Source organism: Mastomys coucha, unplaced genomic scaffold (assembly GCF_008632895.1).
Source record: "Mastomys coucha isolate ucsf_1 unplaced genomic scaffold, UCSF_Mcou_1 pScaffold7, whole genome shotgun sequence".
Lineage (NCBI taxonomy): Eukaryota > Metazoa > Chordata > Mammalia > Rodentia > Muridae > Mastomys > Mastomys coucha.
Window position 1 is genome coordinate 79,735,948 of NW_022196913.1, and position 23,537 is coordinate 79,759,484.

Consider the following 23,537-nt stretch of genomic DNA (forward strand, 5'->3'; position numbering starts at 1 on the left):
TTAGAGAAAGGATCAATGGAGCTGAGGGGTTTGCAGCTCCTTAGGACGAACAACAATATGAACTAACTTGTACCCTCAGAGCTCCCAGAGTCTCAGTTGCTGACTTAAGAACTTCACATTAAGCTACTTTTTGCTTCAACCAGATTAAAAGCTTGCAGATAGATCCCTCATGTCATTTACTCATCTGTTTAATCGCCTCTGGTTCTGTAGTGTTGCCATGCACCAGTTCATACTTCTACTCCTAAAAGGAAACTCACCCTGACCTTTTTGCTTCTAGGCAAAGCTTACTACATTTTAGTTGGTGCTCATGTATGTTTGTCTTCCCAAGGTTGTCAGTGTAATCCTCATCTCCATCTAAACCATGCTACCAGTTTGAAGACCTACTAGGTCTTGGGTTACTACTGGCCACTAGCAAAACAGTATCCAGCACATTAGCAAATAGGCCATTTTGGTCATTAAAAATCATTTGAAACTTGTAGCAAGTCCTAATGTAAGTGAAATAACTCTATAGAAACTAATGGCAGTAGCCCAGGAGAAAGCATGAGGTTTTTTGTTTTCATTTTTGTTTTTATGACAAATTGGATGGTGACTAAACAAAGAAATAAGGTGACTAAAATCTATAGTCACGAATCATCAGTCAGGCTTGTTGACCTTCCCCCTCTTAACTGTTGCTTTAAAAAGTCTTCCTTTCTCACTTCACATCACACAGAATCTATGGCTGATTTTTCTCCAAAGTTTTCTTTGGAGTCTCTCCTCCTGGAGAAGTCAGGCTTCTGCTAGCAGCCCTGGCAAGTCCTGACTCCTGTGTTCCCCCTGCAGCTTCTCTGAGACAGGTGCTCACCAAGGTTGCTTCCTGTGTCTACCAGCCAAGCCTGCTTTATGTCCACAAGGATTCCCCTTAAGCACAGTGCTCCCAAAGATAACCTCCCGCTGTTTCTCAAGATTCAGAACAGGAAGTGCTGTTAGGTCAGGCTGTGGCATGGAGTGTCAGAACCGGTTCCTGGCAGCAGGGAAGCCCACCATGGCAGACTTCTGAGCAAAGGACTCTTGCCTTCCTTCCAGCAATAAAAAGACTCAAAAGACAGGTCCTCTTTCCATTCACTCTTCTGAAGTTGGACCAGAGCAGGACACACTAGGCACCTGTTTCCAGATACCTGCCTTGTGTATTGTACTCCATGTCTCTGTTCATGTGCATAGACCATAGAGGGAAGAGCAAAGTAAGATGATTCCTTCCCGCGGCCCACATACTTTAGACATGAACTTGGAACATGTAGGTGAATGTTCTCTAGTAATTTTACATCATGGTGTTTATAAAAGTACCTACGGTTGTTAATCTAGATCAGCAGTTTTCAACCTGTAGGCCATGCTTTTTTGGGGGATGGGTCAAAAAAGCCCTTTAAGAGAAGTAGTATATTTGATATCCAACGTAGTATTATATTACATTATAATTCATAAAAGTCACAAAGTTATAGTTATAAAGTAGCAACAAATAGTGGTTTTGTGGTTGGGGCTTACCACAACATGAGGAACTGTTGTCACAGCAATATGAGGGTTAAGAACCAGTGATCTAGGCCATCAGCAATATTATTTCCTGTACCCATATGTTATCCCTTCCCCTTTTCAGAAAGATGATATTTACAAGTGGTCATTATCAGTGGATCTTCCCATAGAAACCTTGCTTTGGAATTAATTCTCAAGGCTATTCAAACTAATATGACAAAAATTACTCGTTTGTACTGCATACATTTCAGAACACTCTTAGTGAATTTGTTCCCTAGACAATGATGCATACGTTGATACCTTCCTATAACTTTCTAGACGGCTTAGCCCATGGAAATGGTTTGCATTCTTGAGAAACACAGTGGTTTGAGTTGCTGTGGATTTTTAGAAAATGCCAGTGTCTTTACAGAATTTTCAGGCACCAAATGCGACCTCTACAAGGGAGTGTTTCTCTTTCACTGCTACCATTATGCTAACTTTTGCAGCACAATTTCACGCTAATTCCCAGTTTTCTATAATAGACTAATAGCTACTGATCTGCTTCTGCCACCTAGAACTTCCTCATGTACTTTTAATACCATCTGTGGCGCTCTGCTTTTACCACGAGTGGGCATTTTTCTCTACATAGACTCATCTTTGGCAAATCATTAATGGAACATCAAAAAGATCCCATCTGTTACAGTTACATATGGCTAAGATCAGAATTATCAAATATCTCATTTTTTCTTTATTCCTTTTTTTCTTTTTTCCCCCCTCTTTCTTATCCTCACAATAAATGTAGTTGTCAGCAGGATAAGTTCATGTGCCGGATAAGGTCACAATTTCATTTAGTGACAACTTCCAACAGTAGGAACTTACAAGGTTCGATTTATTAAAGAGTCAGAAGGGATAAGATCACTGCTTGGCCAGGCTGATTTATCAGAGTTTGACTGGAGTACTTGAATAGGGAATGTCGTATTTCAAGTTTATGTTCAAAACAGTAGTTTAGTGTGTGTTGTGACTGTATGACTCAAAAATTGAGACAGGGAATTAGAAAAGCTATCCTTATATGGCAATTTGTTGCCATCACCTAACAGCTATCATTTTCTGAGTCAAACAATGCTTAGGGATGCATCAATATAGCATAGAAGAAATGGAGCTGTTTGTCTTAGAAGGAAAATGGGACATGCAGTTATTAGTGCTGGAGGAAACTGTTTGGTGGCAAGACTGTGGTTTGGCTTTGTAGATAGTCGACAGGGAAGTGTCCTAACTTTCTTGTGTGTGTGGCAGGCAGCTGTCAAATGGTTAAACCATAAAATAGCAAAGAGCATTGCCATACTTTGGCCACCTTGGCTGACTTTGAAAATGTCTCAGAATCTTTGAGCGCTTTTTGAACTCAGCATGACTTCAGGGCTGTCCATGTTTGATACCATGATGTATAATGTTTTCCAACCATGAAGAAAATATAAATATGGGTTCTGAAGCTATAGCCTTCTGCTCTAGTGAGGCCTGATAAACATTACAAACCAATTCATGTGGTCTGCTTTGAAATTTGGTTATATATTTAAAACTAAGTTTAAACCAATCCAGAGTTTATTTTCAGCAAATGAAATAGGATCTTCTATCATTCTCATTTACTTGAAACCCCCCATCCTTTATGAAAGCTAAGCTCACAGTTAAAGAGATGTTAAGTAAAATACCACATATGATTATGTTACCAACTTGATGCAGGATTTAGTTGGAGCTGAATTCAGCTGATTGTGAATAGTGATGTTAAAAGTCCCACATCTTTCTCTTCTTTTATATACCACTATTTTAATAGACTTTTGTTTCTAAAGAGACATTTTAAGAAATCATTTTAGGGGAGGAAGCAATTGAAAGCCCCTTCATTGACAACAATCTGAGGTCATTTCTGGTGACTGAAATTATTTTTTCCACTGGTCAATTTATTTTATTTAGCCCTAAAACTGGGATGATATTTTTAAAGCTGTGGGGTGCTTAGTAGTGGTTTGATTTAGCTTCTTTTTTTTTTTTTTGTAAAGTGGAGCTATCATAAGCCTTTGAGTAATCACAGACTTTAAAAAGTATGCATTATCAAGAAGATAAGAGAAACAGCCCTTAGCACTAACAATATTATCTTTTACCAAAATTGATTAGAGTGTCCTAAGTGTCTCGGATACTTTCTGTGAACCTACACAGTAGGTTAATAAAAATAAAGGCTTGTTTTCAAGAACAGCTACAAAAATATGAACTAGACAGAGAAATAAAGGCATCATTTTTCCTTTATCTCTATCTCCCGCACATGAGGTGTGTTCATGAAAGCAGTAGGAAGCTGATCAAAGGAAACGCGTGAATATCATAAAACAAAGAGAAAACACCCTAAGCCAGTCCTTCCCGATATGAAAGTCAACTTTAAATGTCCTACAATTGACACCTATCATATTATGAAAATGTGTATGTAATTAATGTCCAATTTCAGTTTTGTAAGTACCACACACCAAGAAGCATTGTCTACCCAGAGATAGACATTTCAAAACTTTGTGGATCCACTCATTCATACTTTTGTTGAAGTAAGAGAAATTATGAAATAGACTCTGAATGCAGTAGGGATAGGAGGAATGAGTCAGTTTTTCTAGTTCAAAGAAACATCATGAAGGAAAACTGCCTTTATGCTTGATCATACAACATTAATATGGTCTGTTAAGACAAAAGCATGGTGGGTGTTTACTGGGTATCAGTAACAATTCCCAGAACAGGGTAGGCTCTGAGCAGGAGATGAGGAAGAAGGGATGATAAGGAAGACTGTCCTTTCTGTGGGAAGAACAAAGTCATCAGCTCCGCAGAAGCCTTCACTAGGCAGATGCTGTGGACAGCCTCCCAGAAGGAGCGAGGTCTGGGCAGAGACACTCCCTTCCAGAGGTCAAAAGAGAGTGACTGCAAGATCTTGTACAAAAGATTAGTGGAATTTTAATAAGCTTATCCTGGCAGGGATGGTGCCTGCAATGGAAGCTGGTCTGTCACTTAGTCAGGGTTGACAAAAACCTGAAATCTTCTGATAAGAAAGGCAAATCTGGGAGATACAAGGAGGAAGATAACTAAAATATGAAGTGATTTGGATAGAGAAGACAAAGAACGATGTGACTACAGACTCTGGTGACATTGGGTAATCATTTGGTGAAGTACTAAATATTGTTAGGTTCTTTGCATAACAATAATCATTGCTTTTTTACTTTAATTTTTTGTACAGAGCAGCTGAAATTCAAAGTGTTAAGTAACTTCCCACGGCTGCCATGATATTCCCATTACTCTTTCACCAGCCACTACAGAACCCTTCTTAAGCCTTTCATTCCTCACTAATCCCCTCTCTCCTGAGATGTGGACTTCACCTCCTCACCAGTCATTATTTTCATAAAGACTTCTTCCACCAAATCGTTACGCAATCCCTCAGCTTCTCAAAAGGCACATGGCCAAAAGTCTGTGCTCCAAAATTGAAAAACCTGAGTTTCATCCTTAAAATTTCCTTCTATTAACATATAGATAGCAACTCAGTTTAATCATTTTTTATCCCACCCATGCAGACTCCATGACCTGCACCACGTTACAGGCCCAGGTTTATGTTGTTTGCTGCTCTGTGTTCGAGCCTTGCTTTGTGTCTAGGGCTTAATAGATATCAAATCACATTTGTAGAATGAATGAATGCATGCATAAACATTGAGCCTCATATTAGGTATGCAGTTTAGCTTTTCTTCTACACTTCAAATGAAACATCCATTTTATGGCAATATGGTTGTATATTGGGATGTCTCAGTCAGGAACCTTATAATGCATGGGAAAATAAATTCAGTTAACATGGACCACCAGAGTTGGAAAACACCTTACTAAGTAGTGAGGGCTAATTATTATTTTAAGAAGAACTATTTAAGGATTTTTCAGCTGATTATTGGACAAACTTGGATAAAAAAACATCTTACTTTTAGTGAAATAATACTTCACATAATGCCTATTAACATTTAAAATAATTGAAATATACTCTTAAGTAATATGTAAGGTAAATGTAATTTCCAGTCATCTGTCATATTTTTGTTGTTTCTTGGTACCAAATACATATTAATAGCCTGTGCTATACTGTGACTTTGTGTGTGTGTGTGTGTGTGTGTGTGTGTGTGTGTGTGTTTGGCTTTTGGTTTTTCAAGACAGGGTTTCTCTGTATAGCCCTGGCTGTCCTGGAACTCACTCTGTAGACCAGGCTGGCCTCGAACTCAGAAATCTGCCTGCCTCTGCCTCCCAAGTGCTGGGATTAAAGGCGTGCACCACCACCACCAGGCTATGCTGTGGCTTTTTATAAACACAATTACAGATAATTGATTTATTTTAATCTATTTTGGCAACAACAAAGAGTTTTTCCAAATTTCAAAATAGTTTCTCAGTAAGCAAGGAAGGAGACTGGCATTTGCCTGCTTGTCTAATGAGGTGGAGGAGGTTGAGTTGAGAGCTTAGACAGTTACTGGGCATTTAAGAACTCACAAAGTATTTTGGTCTGTTGAAATTTTTAATACATAGTCAGAGACATCTGACAACTTAGGAGGTATTTGGATATTACTTTATGATCTGGCCTAAGTTTCTAGTTCTTATTCCATTAAAGACAGTCGTGATTATTAATCCACAGGTGTAGATAAGAGTCACTGGTTGACTGAAGCTGAACCCTTACCAAATGAAATATGTCAAAAGCAGAAAGACAGGATGAATTACTTTTCAAGGAGGGTTTTAAAGATTTTCACGATTCCTCTGATGTCACTTAAAAATGATATGGTTTTTGAAAATATATAAACATATGCAAATTTATTTGAACATCATCCTTATATACAAGGGAAAATACTTAATATTTAGATGAAGGCATTATTTAAATATTAACAGTTGAAAATTTTTAGAATTCTTATCTGAGACAACTTGGATATTTTCTCTGAAAATATAAAATTACCTTTAAGTGTTTAAACAAATTGATATGCATAAATTGAAAGACATTTTCTACACAATTTTTTGACATTAAAATAGATTGCCAGAGCAGCTCCATGGCATGACTCAATTGGTAAAACCCTGGCCTTGAACATAGTCTGCTAGCTTTGCTTTGTCTCTGACAAAGTTTTCAGGGAAAAGCTGCTGATTCCAATGTATTAATCAAAAGTATTGTATAAGGGTTTCAAACTCTTCCAGAGGAAAATCTCAGAAGTGGGTCTGTTATTCTACATGCCAAAAACACTATTACATATCCATATTCTGAATAAGTGCCAGAGTTTAGCATGTAAGCTCTCATGTTATTTGCCATTGAGGTATTCTTTTTATAAAACTGTGTTTGAAGTCTGAATTCATATTCCTCACTGTTGATCATTCTTGGTTCTGCTCTGCTCTTGTAAAACACACTGTAGGACACATATCTACCTTGACATGATGAGTTCTTCCATTCTTAAAACAGTAGCCAAGGGAAGGGTGTGAGGAGAAGGTGCTATGTACATACAGCCCCTAAGGGTAGAAGGTGAAAGTATTCTTAGCTTCCTTCTGGAGACGCAGATGAATTCGTATTTCATAATAGAAGCATTTTAAGTATTGTGCTATTATTTTAACATAGAAAAGGTTTGTAGGCCTTTATTAAGATTTAGAAAATGAGCAATAATAAGAACACAAAAGATGAGCTGATATTTAATAAATGAAAAGGGTGATACAAATATAAAAATAGGGAAGCAATATCACTGAGCTCAGTTTGATAGGTTTACTTTTAAAAACCTGAAAATAGAAACTGTCTTCCATATCATGTTCACCACACGTATATAAATATGTGGCAACTTGAGACTATTACAATGGAGTGTACTGAGTTCTAGTTTGATATTTTCTGTTTTCTAAACTGCACGGCTTTCCACCTGGAGTTACCTTTATTTAATAATCCCTCATTCTTAATATGCTGTTGAACAGGCTAAGAGGAAATGCTGGCATGAGAGAGTAAACTCTACTAATGACACAGTATTTTAAAGTGTCAAAAGATTTGGATTGTTATGTGACACAACAGTACTTTAATTCTATACTAATTCTACACATTAATTCTCTAATGAGACTTCCTGTTCATATTAAACCATATTCAAGTCATTTAGATTTTATTCATGTGTTTTTATAGTACCTTATCGGTTAACCAACTATTCGGTTAATTCCCAATCTATAAAGTGTGCATATCTTTAATTTTTTTGTTTTCCTTTAGTGATTTTGAAATGTTTCTCTAGTATACGAAGAATATAGTCTTGAATAGACAAAGAGAGAGAACCAAAACAGTTTTTATGAGAGAAAAGAAGCACCATTCTTTGTTGCATATGTACTTATTTTGTCTGTTGAAACTATTAATAATTCCAGAAGATTGTCAACGGCTACTAGAAACTCTCCAGATAATTGTTCTTCAAAAGTAGATGCAAGAATTTTACCCATCACTTTACCCTTCAAAGTCTTCTTCCTATTTGGGCATTAGATCAATGCTTTTTAAGGAAATGTAGCTTTTTATGGATGACTTCCGTGGATACTGAGTGTCGAAAGTGCAGAAAAGAAACTGGACTGAGTTTGAATGCATTATAAAGACATGTTCTTTAAAGAATAATAACAAGGACAGTTGTTCTCAGGGAAGTGTGATCAATTCTCTTTAAATGAATCCTGAAAACACTGGATGTGTAAAGCAAATGCAAAAACCGGTGTTATTGTTAGGATATGTGTGTAAGAGTTCTAATCACCTGTGTTCTCGCATCGGCAGGAGAGCTAGAAGTGTGTCAGAGAGACGGGGAAAGGAAGATTCAGAGTCGGCAGCAGCTTCCAGTGGGAACAACCTGGGGCCCTTTTGCTGGGAAGATGGACTTGAACAATAATTCCTTGGTATGTGGACCTTCTAAGATACTTGAACACTCTTATTTGTCAATCTTTATGTCTGTTTGCTTCCCAGTTAAATTTCAGAAAGTAATGGTTGGATTGTTTTTGATTTTATGGATTTCAAGCCGGAAAATATTTCAAATCGGAAAAGATGGTTTGTCTCTGATTACTACACAAAAATCCGAAAGGAAACAAGTTAATCGTGTCAAATGGTTGACTAGTGAGGTTACTTAGCAGCCCCTGTTGTATCTGCTTAGCTAGACTTCGTCTGTTCACAGTTAGTGCTATGTGCATTGACCTCTATTTGTTAGAAGACACAAATTGTCGGCGTACATAAAGAATATGCTGCATCTTTGCTATCCTTCCATAATCCTGCCTGGAACTTTAGGGGCACGGGCCTGGAACTTTTATAAAAGTTCTGAGGTCAGAAAAATCACCTGGTTGTTGCTAAATGGATAACTGATTTCTCAAATCACTGAAAGGTACAAAAGGCAAGAGGTAGACTTGCCAGTGTCCCATCTCAACTAGATGTTTCTACTTGTTTTCTAGAGTGGCTTAACTGACATCTGAGAACTAAGATAGCAATCATACTTAAACCTGCCACCAGAACATTTCATCATTTCTTGGACATCCAGTCAATAGTTTCTGCCACTGAAATGACACCTTTAGTTCATTTATGAACTAGTGAAGTTTTTCCCATTTATTATATAAAAATCATATCGATATTAAAATGGAACATTGTATTAATCTTTGTACACACACACACACATTGTACACACACACATATATATATATATATATAGGTTGGTAGTTTCCTGACATTTTATCATCTGTCAAACTGTGATTTATGAAAAATAAACCTACTTGTGAAGGTTTAACTGCTTATTCCTCCTTATAGGGCATCATGTTGTGGCTTTAACACATTTAACCATCTCAAAAGTTATGTTGTGCTATATTGAATATTTTTAAATAATGCAGTTTATAGTTGAAGGGTTCAATATTTTCACAACTATGTAAGGCAAATGAGTCTTCAGTAGTACTAGATCAGCTATTGATAATAATTCTCTACAGGAATGACTTACTAATTCAGTTTATGCTTTTGAGAGTCTAAATCTAATTATTTGTAAGCAACACCTTTTTAATTATAAAATTTAGATATTTTACTGAAGTATACTTTTAAAATATTTTTCCCTTGGGAAAAAAATGTTCTCTTCCAGAACATAATCAAGCTTTATGTCATTACATGTAACCTGTTCTACTATATTAGCATGCTGATCATTGCTCAGCAAGTACTTGTACAGAGTGAATTCTTATGTAAACAAGAGTATATAAATTTGAGGATGGATTAGTTCATTTACTCATCCTAATAAGTCTGTACTTCCATTTTTGGTTTCATAGATGTGAAAGACAAAACTTCTGGCTATTGATTCCAGAATTATTGTTTGTTTTTTTGAATTTTTAAGAATGCCTAAGTCTTCCCATGCTGCATCTTCAGTAGAATATCTATAGAATATTTTTAGCATGATTTAAAGTAAAAGAAAAATTTGTTTGCTTCATCTTGGACAAAATGATGGCTACATTATTTAGACTACTGAACAGTTTGTAATTAGTTAAATGTTAATGCAATTTTAGTGCATCTTTGGAATTTAGACAGTACTTCAATATGTTTTTCATAACGTGAAGATAAATTTTCCTTATCAAAGTCATATAGCTTACTAACCCTTCATTATACAACTTTGAATCGAATTTGAATTAGAATACTCATTTAAACTACTTGTTTGCCAACCAATGTAATGTTACTCTCCTAATACTCATGATGTTGGCTCAGGAGATTCAGCACACTAATTAATCCAACACAGTAATTAATTGAGTCACCATGCCAGATGTCAAATCCTTTTTATATCTTTCAAGTTTCCATCTTGAAGTGCATTAATAATATTCTACCTTCTGTGGTAAGCCTTTACAGAACGTGCATTTGTATGTATATAGGATGTTCCAAGAAACATACTTCTCTTTATAGAAAAAAACACAAAAACTGTTTAGACAAGAGGTTATTCTTGGAATAATGTAAAGGACTGAATATATAAATAGATTTTTTCTTACCAAATCCTCTTATCTTGGTAGATGCTTCATGCTGAAAAGGTTTGATAATAGCAGAAACAACATTGTAAATACAAGTATTGAGCCAGGTATACTTTACGTGAGAGAAAACAATACTTATCTCTGTAATAAAGTATTGCAGAGGGAAAGATGTACATGTCAGTAAGTTAAATCATTAGTTTCTGAGAAATTATTTAATATTACAATCCAAGTTACAATCTCAGAAATGTTGTCTATAATGTAGAAATAATACCAACTAGCTTCTAAGGATTCTGTGAGGCTGAAGAAGTATTCACGAATTATCAGCAGATATTTGTTCATGGTGCTTCCCTGTCACCTGTACAAATGGATCTATTGCAATGCAACACATTAAGAGCTTCAAAGAGTCTGCCCCAGACTAAACATGTAACAGTGTTGACTGTGGTGTTTAGAGACATTACATGTTTAAATGTAGCTCTTTGCCAAGTGATTATGATTCTGCATATAAACAGTGCCAACAGGGTAGAGTATAGAGACTTGTTATAAGGATTCGGGTAAGACATGAAGAAGGCTTTGTATTTCCAAAGTTGGTATTGTGGGTTGTTGCTAAATTGAGATTGAGAAGAGTTCTTGGTATGGTTGAAGGTTATAATTTCCCTGTGCCTGGAGTAGTCAGTCTCTTGTTCAGACTGTTAATTTATTGAATGAAGCCTACTGTATTATGGGGTGTTATTTCCTTTGTTTAGAGTTTATTAATTTAATCATCAATTCTAGTTTAAAACATCCTCTGATTTAAGACATAAAATTAACAATCTCAGGGTTTCAGAAGTTGATGACATCTTGAGCGTTTCCTTTCTGGTTTGTGACATTACACCCTTTAAGAGCTGTTTAGCAATTCTAACACTTCTACTTCAACATTGCTCAATAACATAAAGTGTGGTTGTCATTTCTTATATTGCTGGTTTTGAAAGCCTGAGGGCTTTTTTCCCTATGACTTTATTGATTGAGAATATAAAGGACTAGCAGCTGAATAGTCTTTTAAGTCACTTGAAATTCTCACCAATATCTACCCTGAAGAGGGAAAGTATGTATGTATTATGCCTTTGATAGTTTTTATATCCTTTCAAATATAATGATCTTTGTGATAAGCTAAGTCTTTCATCAATATTAGTGCATAGTAGTAACTAATATCATCAAAGACCAGTGTTAATTTAAAAGGTTATGTGTCTAGAATTTTGGTGGCATTTGCATATCTTGCTTGTGTATGCACCCACTGTCCACAGCTAGCTATTTGAGTGGATTCAGCCAACTTCTGGAATCATTCTATGTACACCCTTAATTAAATAGAACACATATACAAAGTCCCATATTGCCATATAATATTAAACTCATCATGGTCTGATGAATTAAAAAATGAAAATTGATAGAAAAAATCTCATTTCATTCTGCTCAATCAGAATAGAAAATTGTTTGGTTTTCATTTGTGACATTAAATTCTTCAAACAGGCAATGCATATTTGAAGGGTTTCTGGTATTGACCTAATAATAAAACAATGCTTACATTAAATTTCATAAAAGTTTCAGAGTAGTCATTATCATAGAAATTTGGTACAGAAATGAATGAGCAATTCTTGATCCACTGTTATGATCCCATTTGCCAGATGTCTCCGTTCCTCCTCTTCTAGTTCCATCTCTTTCCTGACCTTGACTCTTGAGCACATTCTTTGCTAGCATTCTCTAGCTTCATTCTGTCACACACTGTTAACATATCCATCCCTGTATCTCCCAGCACTCCTGGCTGAGGGGAAAGTGATTGCTTACTGGAAACACTCTTGTTGTAATTGTTTTCTGGTTTGTTTGTGTTTGTTTATCTATCTGGGGACACTCAGCAGTCTCAGAGCAAGTTCCAATCAGACCAGGCAAACTGAAATTCTTAGAGCTTTCATGTTCTGAATGACAGTTTTCCATGAGTAATAAACACAAGTTGACTGAAAAACAACAACAACAGCAACAAAACAAACAAGCAAAACCATGGTTCTTCATTTCTCTATGGAATGTGAGCTTTCATCCACACTGTTCTCTAAAATTTGACAATGGAATCGGTCTCCATTTAGTTTAACAATGTGTCTTTTAGGAGCCTCTTTTCCTATCATGCCACACTTTACACATTCCTGCTAGAGTTTTTCTGAGGTAACGTCCCCAAATAAACTAATTATGTTTGTGTCACTCTTAGAGTAAGCTTTGGAAAAGCTATACATAGGCACCCTTTAAGATAAAGTGATTGAGGGTAGAGATTCCCCTCAGAGGTTAAGAGTGCTTATTGCCCTTGCAAAGGGCCTGGATTTAATTCCTAACACCCACATGGGGGCTGACAACAGTATGGAACTCCAGTCCCACAAGACTTAACACCTTTTTCTGACCTCCTTGAGCACCAGGCACCCACATGGTATACAGACATATATGCATGCAAAACACACATACACATATGTAATAAAATCAATAAATCTAAAAAAGAGATACAGTAGCCAACTAAACTTGAAAGCAGCATTGAAATTAAACTTTTGAATCTAGAGAACTTAGGTTTATTGAATCTTTATTATTCCATTTGGACCTCTAGCGTTGGCACATAACAGGCATTCAATAAATGCATTTTGGGGGATTGGGAGCTGATGTCGACATTGTGAATGATAGCGTCCTTTTTATTGTTCATTTGCATCAGACCTCAGTGTTGCTATACATTCCTGCTTCTCTCAGAGCCTTGGCTCTTTTTAATTTAACTGTGCATGTTTCCCAAAACACTTCTGGCCTTTCCTCTCTTCTCCCTCTGTTCCCAGTGCCTCAGGGAGCATAGCCACTTGTAAAGAAAGCTTCAGTTACTAATTTACAAATGACATTTAAACAGAAATCTCTAACCTTGGTTTTTTTGAGCTTTCTCGAAGATAGCATATCTCCACTACCTGATGAGCCTTTCCTACTAGCCTTCCCCACTAAATTCCTTCAGTTCGGTAGTTATGAGCCATGTTCGGCTCAGTCTTTGCAGATGGTTTTTCTGCTCTTCTCCCTCGCTTCCAGCCTTCACTCATCTCTGATCTTGGCTTTGCAGCCTTCTCCCTGTCTGTGCAAGGGAGTTCCTCCCTTCATCTTTTTGCATTGCTCCCTTCCTGGAATCTCAAATGCTTGCTCACACACAGTTGCCTGTTCTACTTCTTTTTATCTCTCTCAGGAACCTCACCCTATCCTATCCCTCCAAGTTAGGGTCAGTTCTCCATTTCCAGTGGTTTTTACATCCACATCCACTGAATTCATTCTCACTCCTTTTTTCCTGATCCTATGACAAACAGCTACACCTCCCTCCCATACCTCTCCTTTATCATCTCCAGTCATTCCTTCTGCCTTCTGCCTTTGTCATCTTTTAAAATCTAGACCACAGTATGCCCTGAATCACAGGATCCCTTATGTCTATGCTTCAAATCCTAAAATGCACAGAGGACTAAACTGGTAAAGCTTATGCAGGTTTTACCTTCGTGGTTTTTACCTTTGCCACATTGACTGCTTTTCTAACAGAGACTCCCATTCCTTGAACTGCCTCAGGGCTCCTGGATATTGTGTCCTCCCATACTTAGGCATCTGGCTGTTCTTTCTTAACAAGATTGAAATCCTTTGTTTCCTCTCTTTCTCCTCTCCTTTGTTGCAGTAACTTCCTTGCGCTGTTCAAGGTTGCCTCTGATGTAAACTTTCCCTGAATTCTCCATTCTGGAATAGATAATCTCTTCTGAGGATTTCCACTTTGCTCTCTCTTCCCTAGGATTAGGGTCCTGTCTTCATTGTTTACTTGCCCTATCACCAAGCTTCTTAGCTAATTTTTAATCTTTATATGCTTGTAGAGCCAATGGTTAGCTTATATATAGGTGAAAATAAACATTAAATAAGAGATCCTTTCTTCTTTGTCCTTAGAAGCAGGGAATCGTGATCCCTCCTTATTCAGGACTAGTACATCCATTTATTTCTACGTATGCTATAAACCTGCCCCTTCTGCCCAACTTGGCAGACATTACCAGAGTAGATGCACTCTTTTGCCAATTTTATCTGTGTAGATCTTCTTTCCACAAAGTTTCAGTGGAACAGGGCAACTACACTTATTTAACTTTGCACACACTAGGGCAATATGTGCCTGATGATTTCCTGATAGATGTGGATGAGCTTCAAGCCTTTGAGATGCGAGGGAGGAGCTGCTGTGCCATGGAGGCAATTAAGATGTATTTACAACAGAATCAGTCTTATCCCTCACTATGACATGGGAACAGGCCAAGAAGGTGTTCTGTTCCACCATGCTCTCTGTGAAGTCACATCCAGCATCTCACTTTCCAGTGACAAACCATCTGGGAAATTCCATCTGTCTCTGCTTGGAAACTGAGGTGGCAGTCTCCCACTGTGAGCCATTTTCTATTAACTTCTTGGATAAGATCAGTCAGATTTATACTGAATTGATGGGAACCATAAGAGCAGGGTTGTTCCAAGAGAAGACAAATGTACTGATTCCACTAATTGGGCTTGAGCCAGTTTCATTCAAGGATGCCCTTAGGTTCTATTAGAGCACTGACTTGTGACCTTTTTAATTGTACCCTCTTCCTCTTGGGAACCATTGGGGAAATACATTATTGATGGAGGTTGTAGGTTTGTCTCATAGGGAGGGCAAGATCCTGGCTTCTCTTCTCTGTATCTGCTATGTGGGAATAATGGAAACTGGGTGGACAGGGAAGCTGCTCAGGAAGACATGAAAGAGGGCAGTTAATGTGTTAGAGCCTTGGGTAATGACATATTTTCAAACTAGAATAAGAGTAGTTTTGTTTTTTGTTTTAAAGAGAAGAATGCAAAGTGGTCAAAAGAGAAAAGTGGTATGGAAGCCTTGGAAATCAAAGGTAGCCTATAAAATACATGTCTGAAAGTAAGAAATAAAACATCAAAGGATCACTTTAGAATCCTGTAGAAAGCTAGATTAATCATATGCCTACTTATGGAAGGACCAGTTCTAGGGTGATGGAGGCACCATTCTGATGTTGACAAGTGAAACCGGATTATCTTCTAAGGCAGTAACCTCAGACTAGAAGCAGAATTTATGCCCTTTCTGATAATCGTCTCCAAAATACAGCTTTTATATGTATCTGAACTAAGGTTTACCTTTATTTCTTTTTTGTTGTTGTTGTTGTTTGTTTTTGTTTTTTTCTAGACAGGGTTTCTCTGTATAGCCCTGGCTGTCCTGGAACTCATTCTGTAGACCAGGTTGGCCTCGAACTTGGCAGAAATCCACCTGCCTCTGCCTCCCAAGTGCTGGGATTAAAGGTGTGCGCCACCACTGCTCAGCTACCTTTATTTCTTTTTGACATTATTTCCTTGTGGTGATAGTCGTTCCAAGTTCTTTCAGCATGGACTGAGAATTTTTGAAATATGAAAATCCATTGACAAAATTCATCATTATTTATTTGTAGTTTGTGGTTTTACACACACACACACACACACACACACACACACACAGGCAAACTCCCTCATATAGTTCAGGCAAAACTCAAACTCATCATGTGGCCTAATTAACTTTTAGATTCTTATTTTACATTCTTCCTGCCTCAGTTTCCCTAATGTTGGTGTTATAAGTATATACCAACACACTTGGCTTAATAACCTGAAATGTTAACATGTCTTTCTACTTAGAGTATCATGCACAACTCTATTTATGTATACCTTACAAAAATTACTGTTTCCTCTTCATTTAAAATTACTTTTATTTTTCTAAAACCCAAGAATTTTTATTGAAGATAATCTCATAAAGTTATTGAGATACATGAAAGTGTTTCCTGTTGAGATTATTAATATCTCAAAGGATGAGCTGCTCACATCATGATAACATCAAAGAGGCCACACTGGGAGTATATGTCTGAAGCTAAGGTTGATGGCAAGCACTACCTTCTCGAGTTCGGGGATGAGGGATGGAGGGTGGCTTACACTGGGAGCTGTCATGTATATGTCTGAAGCTAAGGTTGACGGCAAGCACTACCTCCTCGAGTTCAGGGATGAGGGATGAAGGGTGGCTTACACTGGGAGCTGTCATGTGTACTGTTCTTTTGTTTCATGCACTGAGACTACATACATGAATGTTCTCATTACAGATGTCACTGCTACTGTACTTTCTTGGTATGCCAAGTGTGGTCATTATGTAGGTCTGGATTGTGAAGAGGTAAATGTACAAAGTCCGAGTACCGGGAGAAAGGCTTTTATCTTTCTACATGTTGAGGAAATGGTTTACAAAGTACATTCCACTGTCTTCATGACATAAATTAAAGAACATAGATTATTAAAAAAAATATTGATTTTTGAGGCAAAAAGTACAGATGAGATCTTTTTAGGAGTGTTATAAGAAAAGTTGGATTAAAACTATGTTATACCTTTTATATAGCTAGAATGCTTTTGCATGTTTTTCTACTTGATGTTTTGAAAGGATTTCCATTTTACATATTTTAAAATGGTTAGTTCAGCAATGATCATTTACCTGTATTCTGCATGGTGACAACAGATGTCTTTCTGAGTCATGAGGGTTCATCAGTGGTCATAATTTAGTATATGCACAGCAATTTGAAGATGGTACCTGTGGAAAAATAGAAACACATTGTGTAGTCCCTCAGTTAGGTTCCAAAATTGAAATTATTACAAGACTAATGCCCTCTAAGACTTTTAACATGTTAGGCTCTGCTCTTAATCTAACTGACCGCTATGAAATTCCAAGGTGGCCTGAACAAGGTAGTACTGATTAGCTGTGTCCGTCTACTGCAATGGACTGTCTTTGTTATCAAATAAGGCTTATTCGACAGAGGTGAGTTTGTGACTCAGTCCACACCACTCAAAGGCATGATGTTCGAGACGCAAACATCTTCAGTACACTTATAATAAGATAAAACAATGTAGATTTAATCAAGTACTTTTAGAAATTTGTAAACAAAGATAATTGACGAATTCTGCTTTGGATGGTAATGTTTCATTTTTTAAACCTTGTATGCACTTATAATTTTCACATTATATTTTATTTATTGTGTGCACATGTGTGCAATGGAAGCACTTGCCAGGAGATGGGAGAACAATTTTGAGGACTCTGTTCTCTCAGCCATGGGGCTCTAGTGGAATGAACTCTGGCCCTCAAGCTTAGCTGTGAGTAACTTCTGCTGACTCATCTCACTATTCCTAAGTTTTTAAGTTTAGTGTTGACTTTAAATTTTTTATTTTCACTGGATTCAATATTTCCCACAAAAATTATTGGCCTAGATTAATTCAACTGTGTTTTTATATTTCTAATATTTTTTATATTCTCATGCCATTACATATCACTTCATTTAGAAGAAATAAGAATTAAACACAAGATTGTGGGTATGGTTAAGAGTTAAACATAACATTAAAATGGCTTACTCTTCCTATTTTTAAGGTGTTTATTGACTGAGTCACTTCATTATATTAGTAGCTTAATCAACTACTTCTAGTATATTGTCATCCTGTTGATGAACTATATACATATAGTTCTTTGTTTGCTTGTTTGCTTGTATAACACATAATTCACTAATCTACTGGCAATTCACAAATTAAAGAAAAACTTAAAGAACATGCATAAGAATGTGTATGTAGACCTGTGGTTTATGTATTTGTTTATTTTTCTTATCCTTTTTTTCTCCAATATTATTTCTGATTACCCTGTGTCACTGGGTATAGTGACTCTCACAAGCCTGCAATCAGAGTGACGAGTGGCCGATTCTTTGGTGTCATTTGGTGCAACCAGGGGAGGATTTTGCTACTAGCTCACTGGAGTGGCTTCTATTTCAGTGCCTGAGCTAATGAGGAAGCATCTCTACAGGGCAGCTCACCACATGGCCATTGCATTTACAAGGGCAGGAAAATGAGATAGCAAGAAAAGGGTCCAAGGCAGAAGCTCAGGGCACTTGTTACCTAACCTTAAGATGGACAGCTCATCCTTTCGCTAAAGTCTGTTCCTTAGGTCTAGACACTCTGAAGGGGAGAGAGTTAATCCAGAGCTTGCAAATGAAGAGAAGGCATCTCTGGACATCTCAGAGGCTGTCTGCTATGGAAGGCAATTTGCATAAGTGCATACTTGACCTCTGTCTAAAGAAGAAGTTTCAGATAATAGGAGCAGTAGGAAAAAAGATCACAAAAGAAAATTCAATTATTTAAACAGAAGAAAAGAGATTATGTCTTACAGGTATCACAAACAAAATCAAACATTTCACTTTTGAAAATGAGATTGTTCTTTATAGGTAAATATGATATTCCTACAGAAAGTAACCAGTAGCTCCATTCTGCGGACAGAACAGAGTTAAAATGCAGGAACTGGAAAGGTGGTTCTGTATTTGAGAACACTGGCTGCTCTTCTAGAGGATCCAGGTTCAGTTCCAGCACCAACATGGGCAGCTTGCAATTATATAGAACTCCAGTTCTGGATAATCCATTATCTTCTTCTGGTTTGCAAGAGAACTGACACATATGTGGCACACATGCATGTACACACACACTTAAAATATAAAAAACAAAGATTCATTTGAAGCATAAATTACACAAAATGTTATGGAATTAGAAATCCAAAGTAGTTATCTTGGTCATATCTTCTTTGGTCTCTTGAGAAGCATATACTAACATACTGTATTCGTCAAACATTTGACAGAATGTATGGGAAAGCACTCATGATGAGGTTAGAATAGCCTGATTCTAGTCTTGCCTGTTATTACTCAAAGTTGCATTCAATTGGATGTAATCCTATACCCTCCCAGTTTTCTCAACAAAAGAGTTATTACAGCAGACTTGCATCATACAGTTGCTTTGAAATAATGTAAAATTAAATGCATTTAGTCATTTTGAAATGTATACAACTGAAAATGGGATATGAAGATGCATTACGTTTTATTATAGCTGCAACTTGAGAATTGATTCTTCATCCCTTTAATGCTACACAGAGCTCACACAGCCCTTCCTACTTCTCTCCTTTGCCTGAAGTTAGTTAACCAAGAGCTTGAGCTCTCATCCTATGAATGCATTTCTACGTGTATATACTGGCATTAATTTGTACACACGTGGTCATCAGTTATTAATTGGCTACTGTGAATCTTGTGAGGCTTTCAATATACAACTTTAAAAAGGGAAAAAAAGTATATATTTACCACATTTAGAATCTAAGTAGACAGTCAAGGCGAAAACCAGAGGATGAAAACCACACAATTTTATAAAGAGAAAGGTTGGGTAGTGAAGCCCCAGTCAAGTCCAAAGTACTCTTTTCAATTATCTTGACATTGTTGTGTTTCCTTTTAGTAGGAAATTGTGCTTTAGAAAGCATTTCTCAAGTGTGTGATTGGGCACATCTAACTACTAAAAACCAATTAACCCTGTATAGCTTATTATTGAGGTGGTTTGTATTTTAAAATCTTAACTTAATATTTTATTACTTATGGAGTTGTAGATCTCAGTACAGAAAAAGGCAAATATTGCCATCATGGTTCAGCTAGGAACCCATGATAAAGTCTTTCTTCCTACCTGTCATCTCACTTCTCTCTGTCTCTCTCTCTCTCTCTCTCTGTCTCTCTCTCTCTCTCTCTCTCTCTCTCTCTCTCTCTCTCTCTCTCTCTCTCTCTCTCTCTCTCTCTCTCTGTGTGTGTGTGTGTGTGTGTGTGTGTGTGTATCTTTGTCATTTGCCGTAGATTTGGTAATCAAGTCCCTGCTACTCTGGTTTGAGTCCCAAATATGGTAACTTTTCATGGAACCTGGAGCCACTCTGGCATATTAACATCCAGTTAATGGTACTCTGTGATGTCCCCATGTAAGCTAATATGATCACTGTAACTTTAGTGCATACAGAATTAATCTTCATGAAGAACAACAATGACAAAATGGTAAGATTTGCATTCTGAACAAGTTCAGACATGACAAAGAAACTTGGTCTTTTTTCTGAACATTTCAACAAAGGAACCTAGGCAGTTTTACTCACGCTGAAGTGTTACATTCTTTTAGATATTAAAAAAGAAAGACCCATTGACACTCACTGAGGGAGAGAGACATCCAATGCCCCATCTGTTGATACTCCAGAAGAAGGGGCTAAGGAGGCAAGCGCTGGATGAAAGTCAAACAGTGACTCCTGCTATTACTTCATTAATCACATGGAGGCATTCTGAAAAATGTTCCTCTTCGGTTGCTGCCATCTATTTTTTGGCGTTAATCTGCGCCCCGTGGCAGGGTTTTGTGAGAGGAAACAATGAGCAAATCTGTGCTCCCCCTTTCTCACAATTGTTGAAGCCCCTGTCAGAAGGCTCTGAGGATGATGCCGGTCTGTATCAGTGTGATAAGGGAAAAGAGGATTCTGGATGGCTTTAGAGAGACTCTGTGGGGGTAGAGTGTGTTGTTTTGGACTAGACAAGCAATGGAATACAGCAGAGGCCTTTAATGGGATCCCAAGTGTTCCAAGCCAAACCTTGTGCTGCTTCTTGAGGCTTTTCTAATAAAATATGTTGATGGTAAAAATTATGTGACTGTCATAGGGGCCAAGGTTCAAGGTGCTGTTTTAAGTCATTTGCTCCATAATCTTTGATTAGTTAATCTAGTCCAAATAACAAAAATAGAGCTCTCTCTGTCTCTGTCTCTGTCTCTGTCTGTCTGTCTGTCTCTGTCTCCCTCCTTCCCCTCCTTCGCACCCTTCCCTCCCTCGCTTCCCCTCCCCTCCTCCTCCTTCCCCTCTCCTCTCTCTCTCTTTCCAGAAACCCAGGGACACATGAGGTCACTTTTAATCTGCAGAGAAAGTTTTCAGCCATTGCTATCATGGACTCTGAATAAGTGACCACTGTGTTTTATGTACTGTAGGTTCTCATTTTATAGCTAAATGAAATATGACGCTATCATTTATAATGCTGACTCCATTTTGGCAGGCTTTTGGACACCCATATGGTTCAGTTAATCTTTTTTGGAGCTTAAATGTACCTTTGTTATTTATTGGGATTTTTGAAAGAGGACAAATGTAGACTTTTTTTTTTTGCTCTGGATTTAAAAAGTACATATTAAATGATTCAAAAATAATTCATACAGCTCAGAGAATTCCAATGAGCTCTAGAGATAGAGCTGCTGTTGGTTGGCTGCTAAAGGAAAATCACCCCTAACAATAAAAGAAAAAATGCACATATAATGCTCCAGCAACATAGAAGCAGTATTTTATAGAACAAAATAACAGCACTTGTAGGAAAAATTAGTGAAAAATGATATTAAATTAGCATGCTCTTATCTTCAAGCATCTTCAGAAATACGGATACTGAGATCACTTTCATTCATTCTGCTATATATCTGGTTTATGAATTAAAGTAAAGTTGCAAAAAAAAGGACAATCAGAATTGTCAACAAGTAGACAAGTGATAGACAGTTACCTCATGGAGTGATAACCTGAAGTTCCCCATGCTCCCATGGGGGTGAAAGCCATTACACCCTATGCTAAGGCTGCCAGGAACAGCTTCTCTGGCTTCAACACAAATACCCATTGATAAGTTTTACTTCCATTAGTTCAGACTCGTTTTGGTTAAAATACTATCTGTCTGTAAAACAAAAGAAAGGCAGAAAAAAAGACAAATCCACTGCTGTCCTTCCAGAGCCCAACTTTCCTCCCTGTGAAAGTTCTAGAAGGATAGATCTACATGAACATATTTATTCTGTGCATTCTTTATGTGGTTACTTGTTTCCTTCAACATAGTTTTTTAAGATCTATCAAAATGAGTGTTAAGTAAGCCTTCCCCATTGGTTTACAGATAGATCTGACTATACTAACAACCTAATTATCTGTCCCTGACCCCCTGACCCCTGACCCCAAGTCCCAGCCCCACATACATTACTTGCTGTGCCTGCACAGTGCTATGCTACTTGTAATGTTTTTGCAGTGAAATCATAGGTGAGTCAAACTATTATGTGAATTTTTCACAATTATTACTGTAGTCATTTCTTGCTGCAGTGACCAGCAATTAAATGAGTAAAATCTATTCTTTTTTCTCTGTTAGATAATTGTGATAACACTCATAAAGGAAAGCTTGACTTGGTATTTATTATGTCCTGAAAGTCAGGACCTCTGCTAAAATGCAGGGGCACAGAGGTCGAAATTCTCATCAAACAAAATTATGTCTTATATGGTTATTAAATATATCTGAATCCTATCCATCACTTTTATCTATTGCTTTAAAGGAACCACATGGATGAAAGCATTGTACACATACATAATGAATATTTTTAAGACTGTGTAAAATGTAATATGTTAATAATTGTATTTTATTGGTTTTATTCTTAAATAAAATAGTCTCACAAAAAATAACTCAGTTGTTGAAAAATACATTAACTTTTCAATATTTCCTGCCACAAGTTGACAATATAATGAACAGCAATGTTTTAATATATTTTCTGATAATTGGATTATTTTAGATTACAGCCCAAGGAAATACTTTGAAGTTATCATTAACTATAGTATGTACACTAAAAGGTAAGCTTAAACAAATGTAGAGAAATCAGACACATAAACATATTGGACAAAATGGTGTTTATAGATGGTAGCGAGATCACTCAGCAGTTCAGAAAGCTTTGAGATTTGTTCCTAGTACCCACCCACACTGGGCATATTAAAAACATCTGTAACTCCAGCTATGAAGAATCTTGCCCCCTCTTCTGGACACACACACATACACACACATACACACATACACACTCATATGGGTGTGCACATATACACACAAACTCTAATACATAAAAGGTTTTCCATATTCATGACACCTTAGAACATTTTTAAAAGACTCAGACTAATGTGACAGATTTGATGAAGAGAAAAGAAATATGAGATATTGCAAAGAAAACAAAGCAAAACAAAAATGTGCTATACCACAGGGTCCTCTTTCACATTCCAAACATTGTGTCTGTAACTTCCATATAATATAACATCCAAGTAACAGAGAATCATAAATATTTGAAAAAAATTGCAACTGTACTGAATGTACCCAAGCTTTTTATTTTCTTGTCACCATTGCTTAAATAAG

At 37.0% G+C, this 23,537-nt stretch overlaps 1 protein-coding gene across 2 annotated transcripts in view; it reads left to right on the forward strand.

The window, feature by feature from the left end:
- Zfpm2 (zinc finger protein, FOG family member 2) overlaps positions 1-23,537 on the forward strand; it is a 433,065-nt gene that overhangs the window by 206,821 nt on the left and 202,707 nt on the right. For both annotated transcript variants that reach the window (XM_031358378.1, XM_031358379.1), the window contains one exon: positions 8,261-8,379. In XM_031358378.1, coding sequence (XP_031214238.1) covers positions 8,261-8,379 — 119 coding nt within the window. The remainder of the gene's footprint in view (positions 1-8,260; positions 8,380-23,537) is intronic.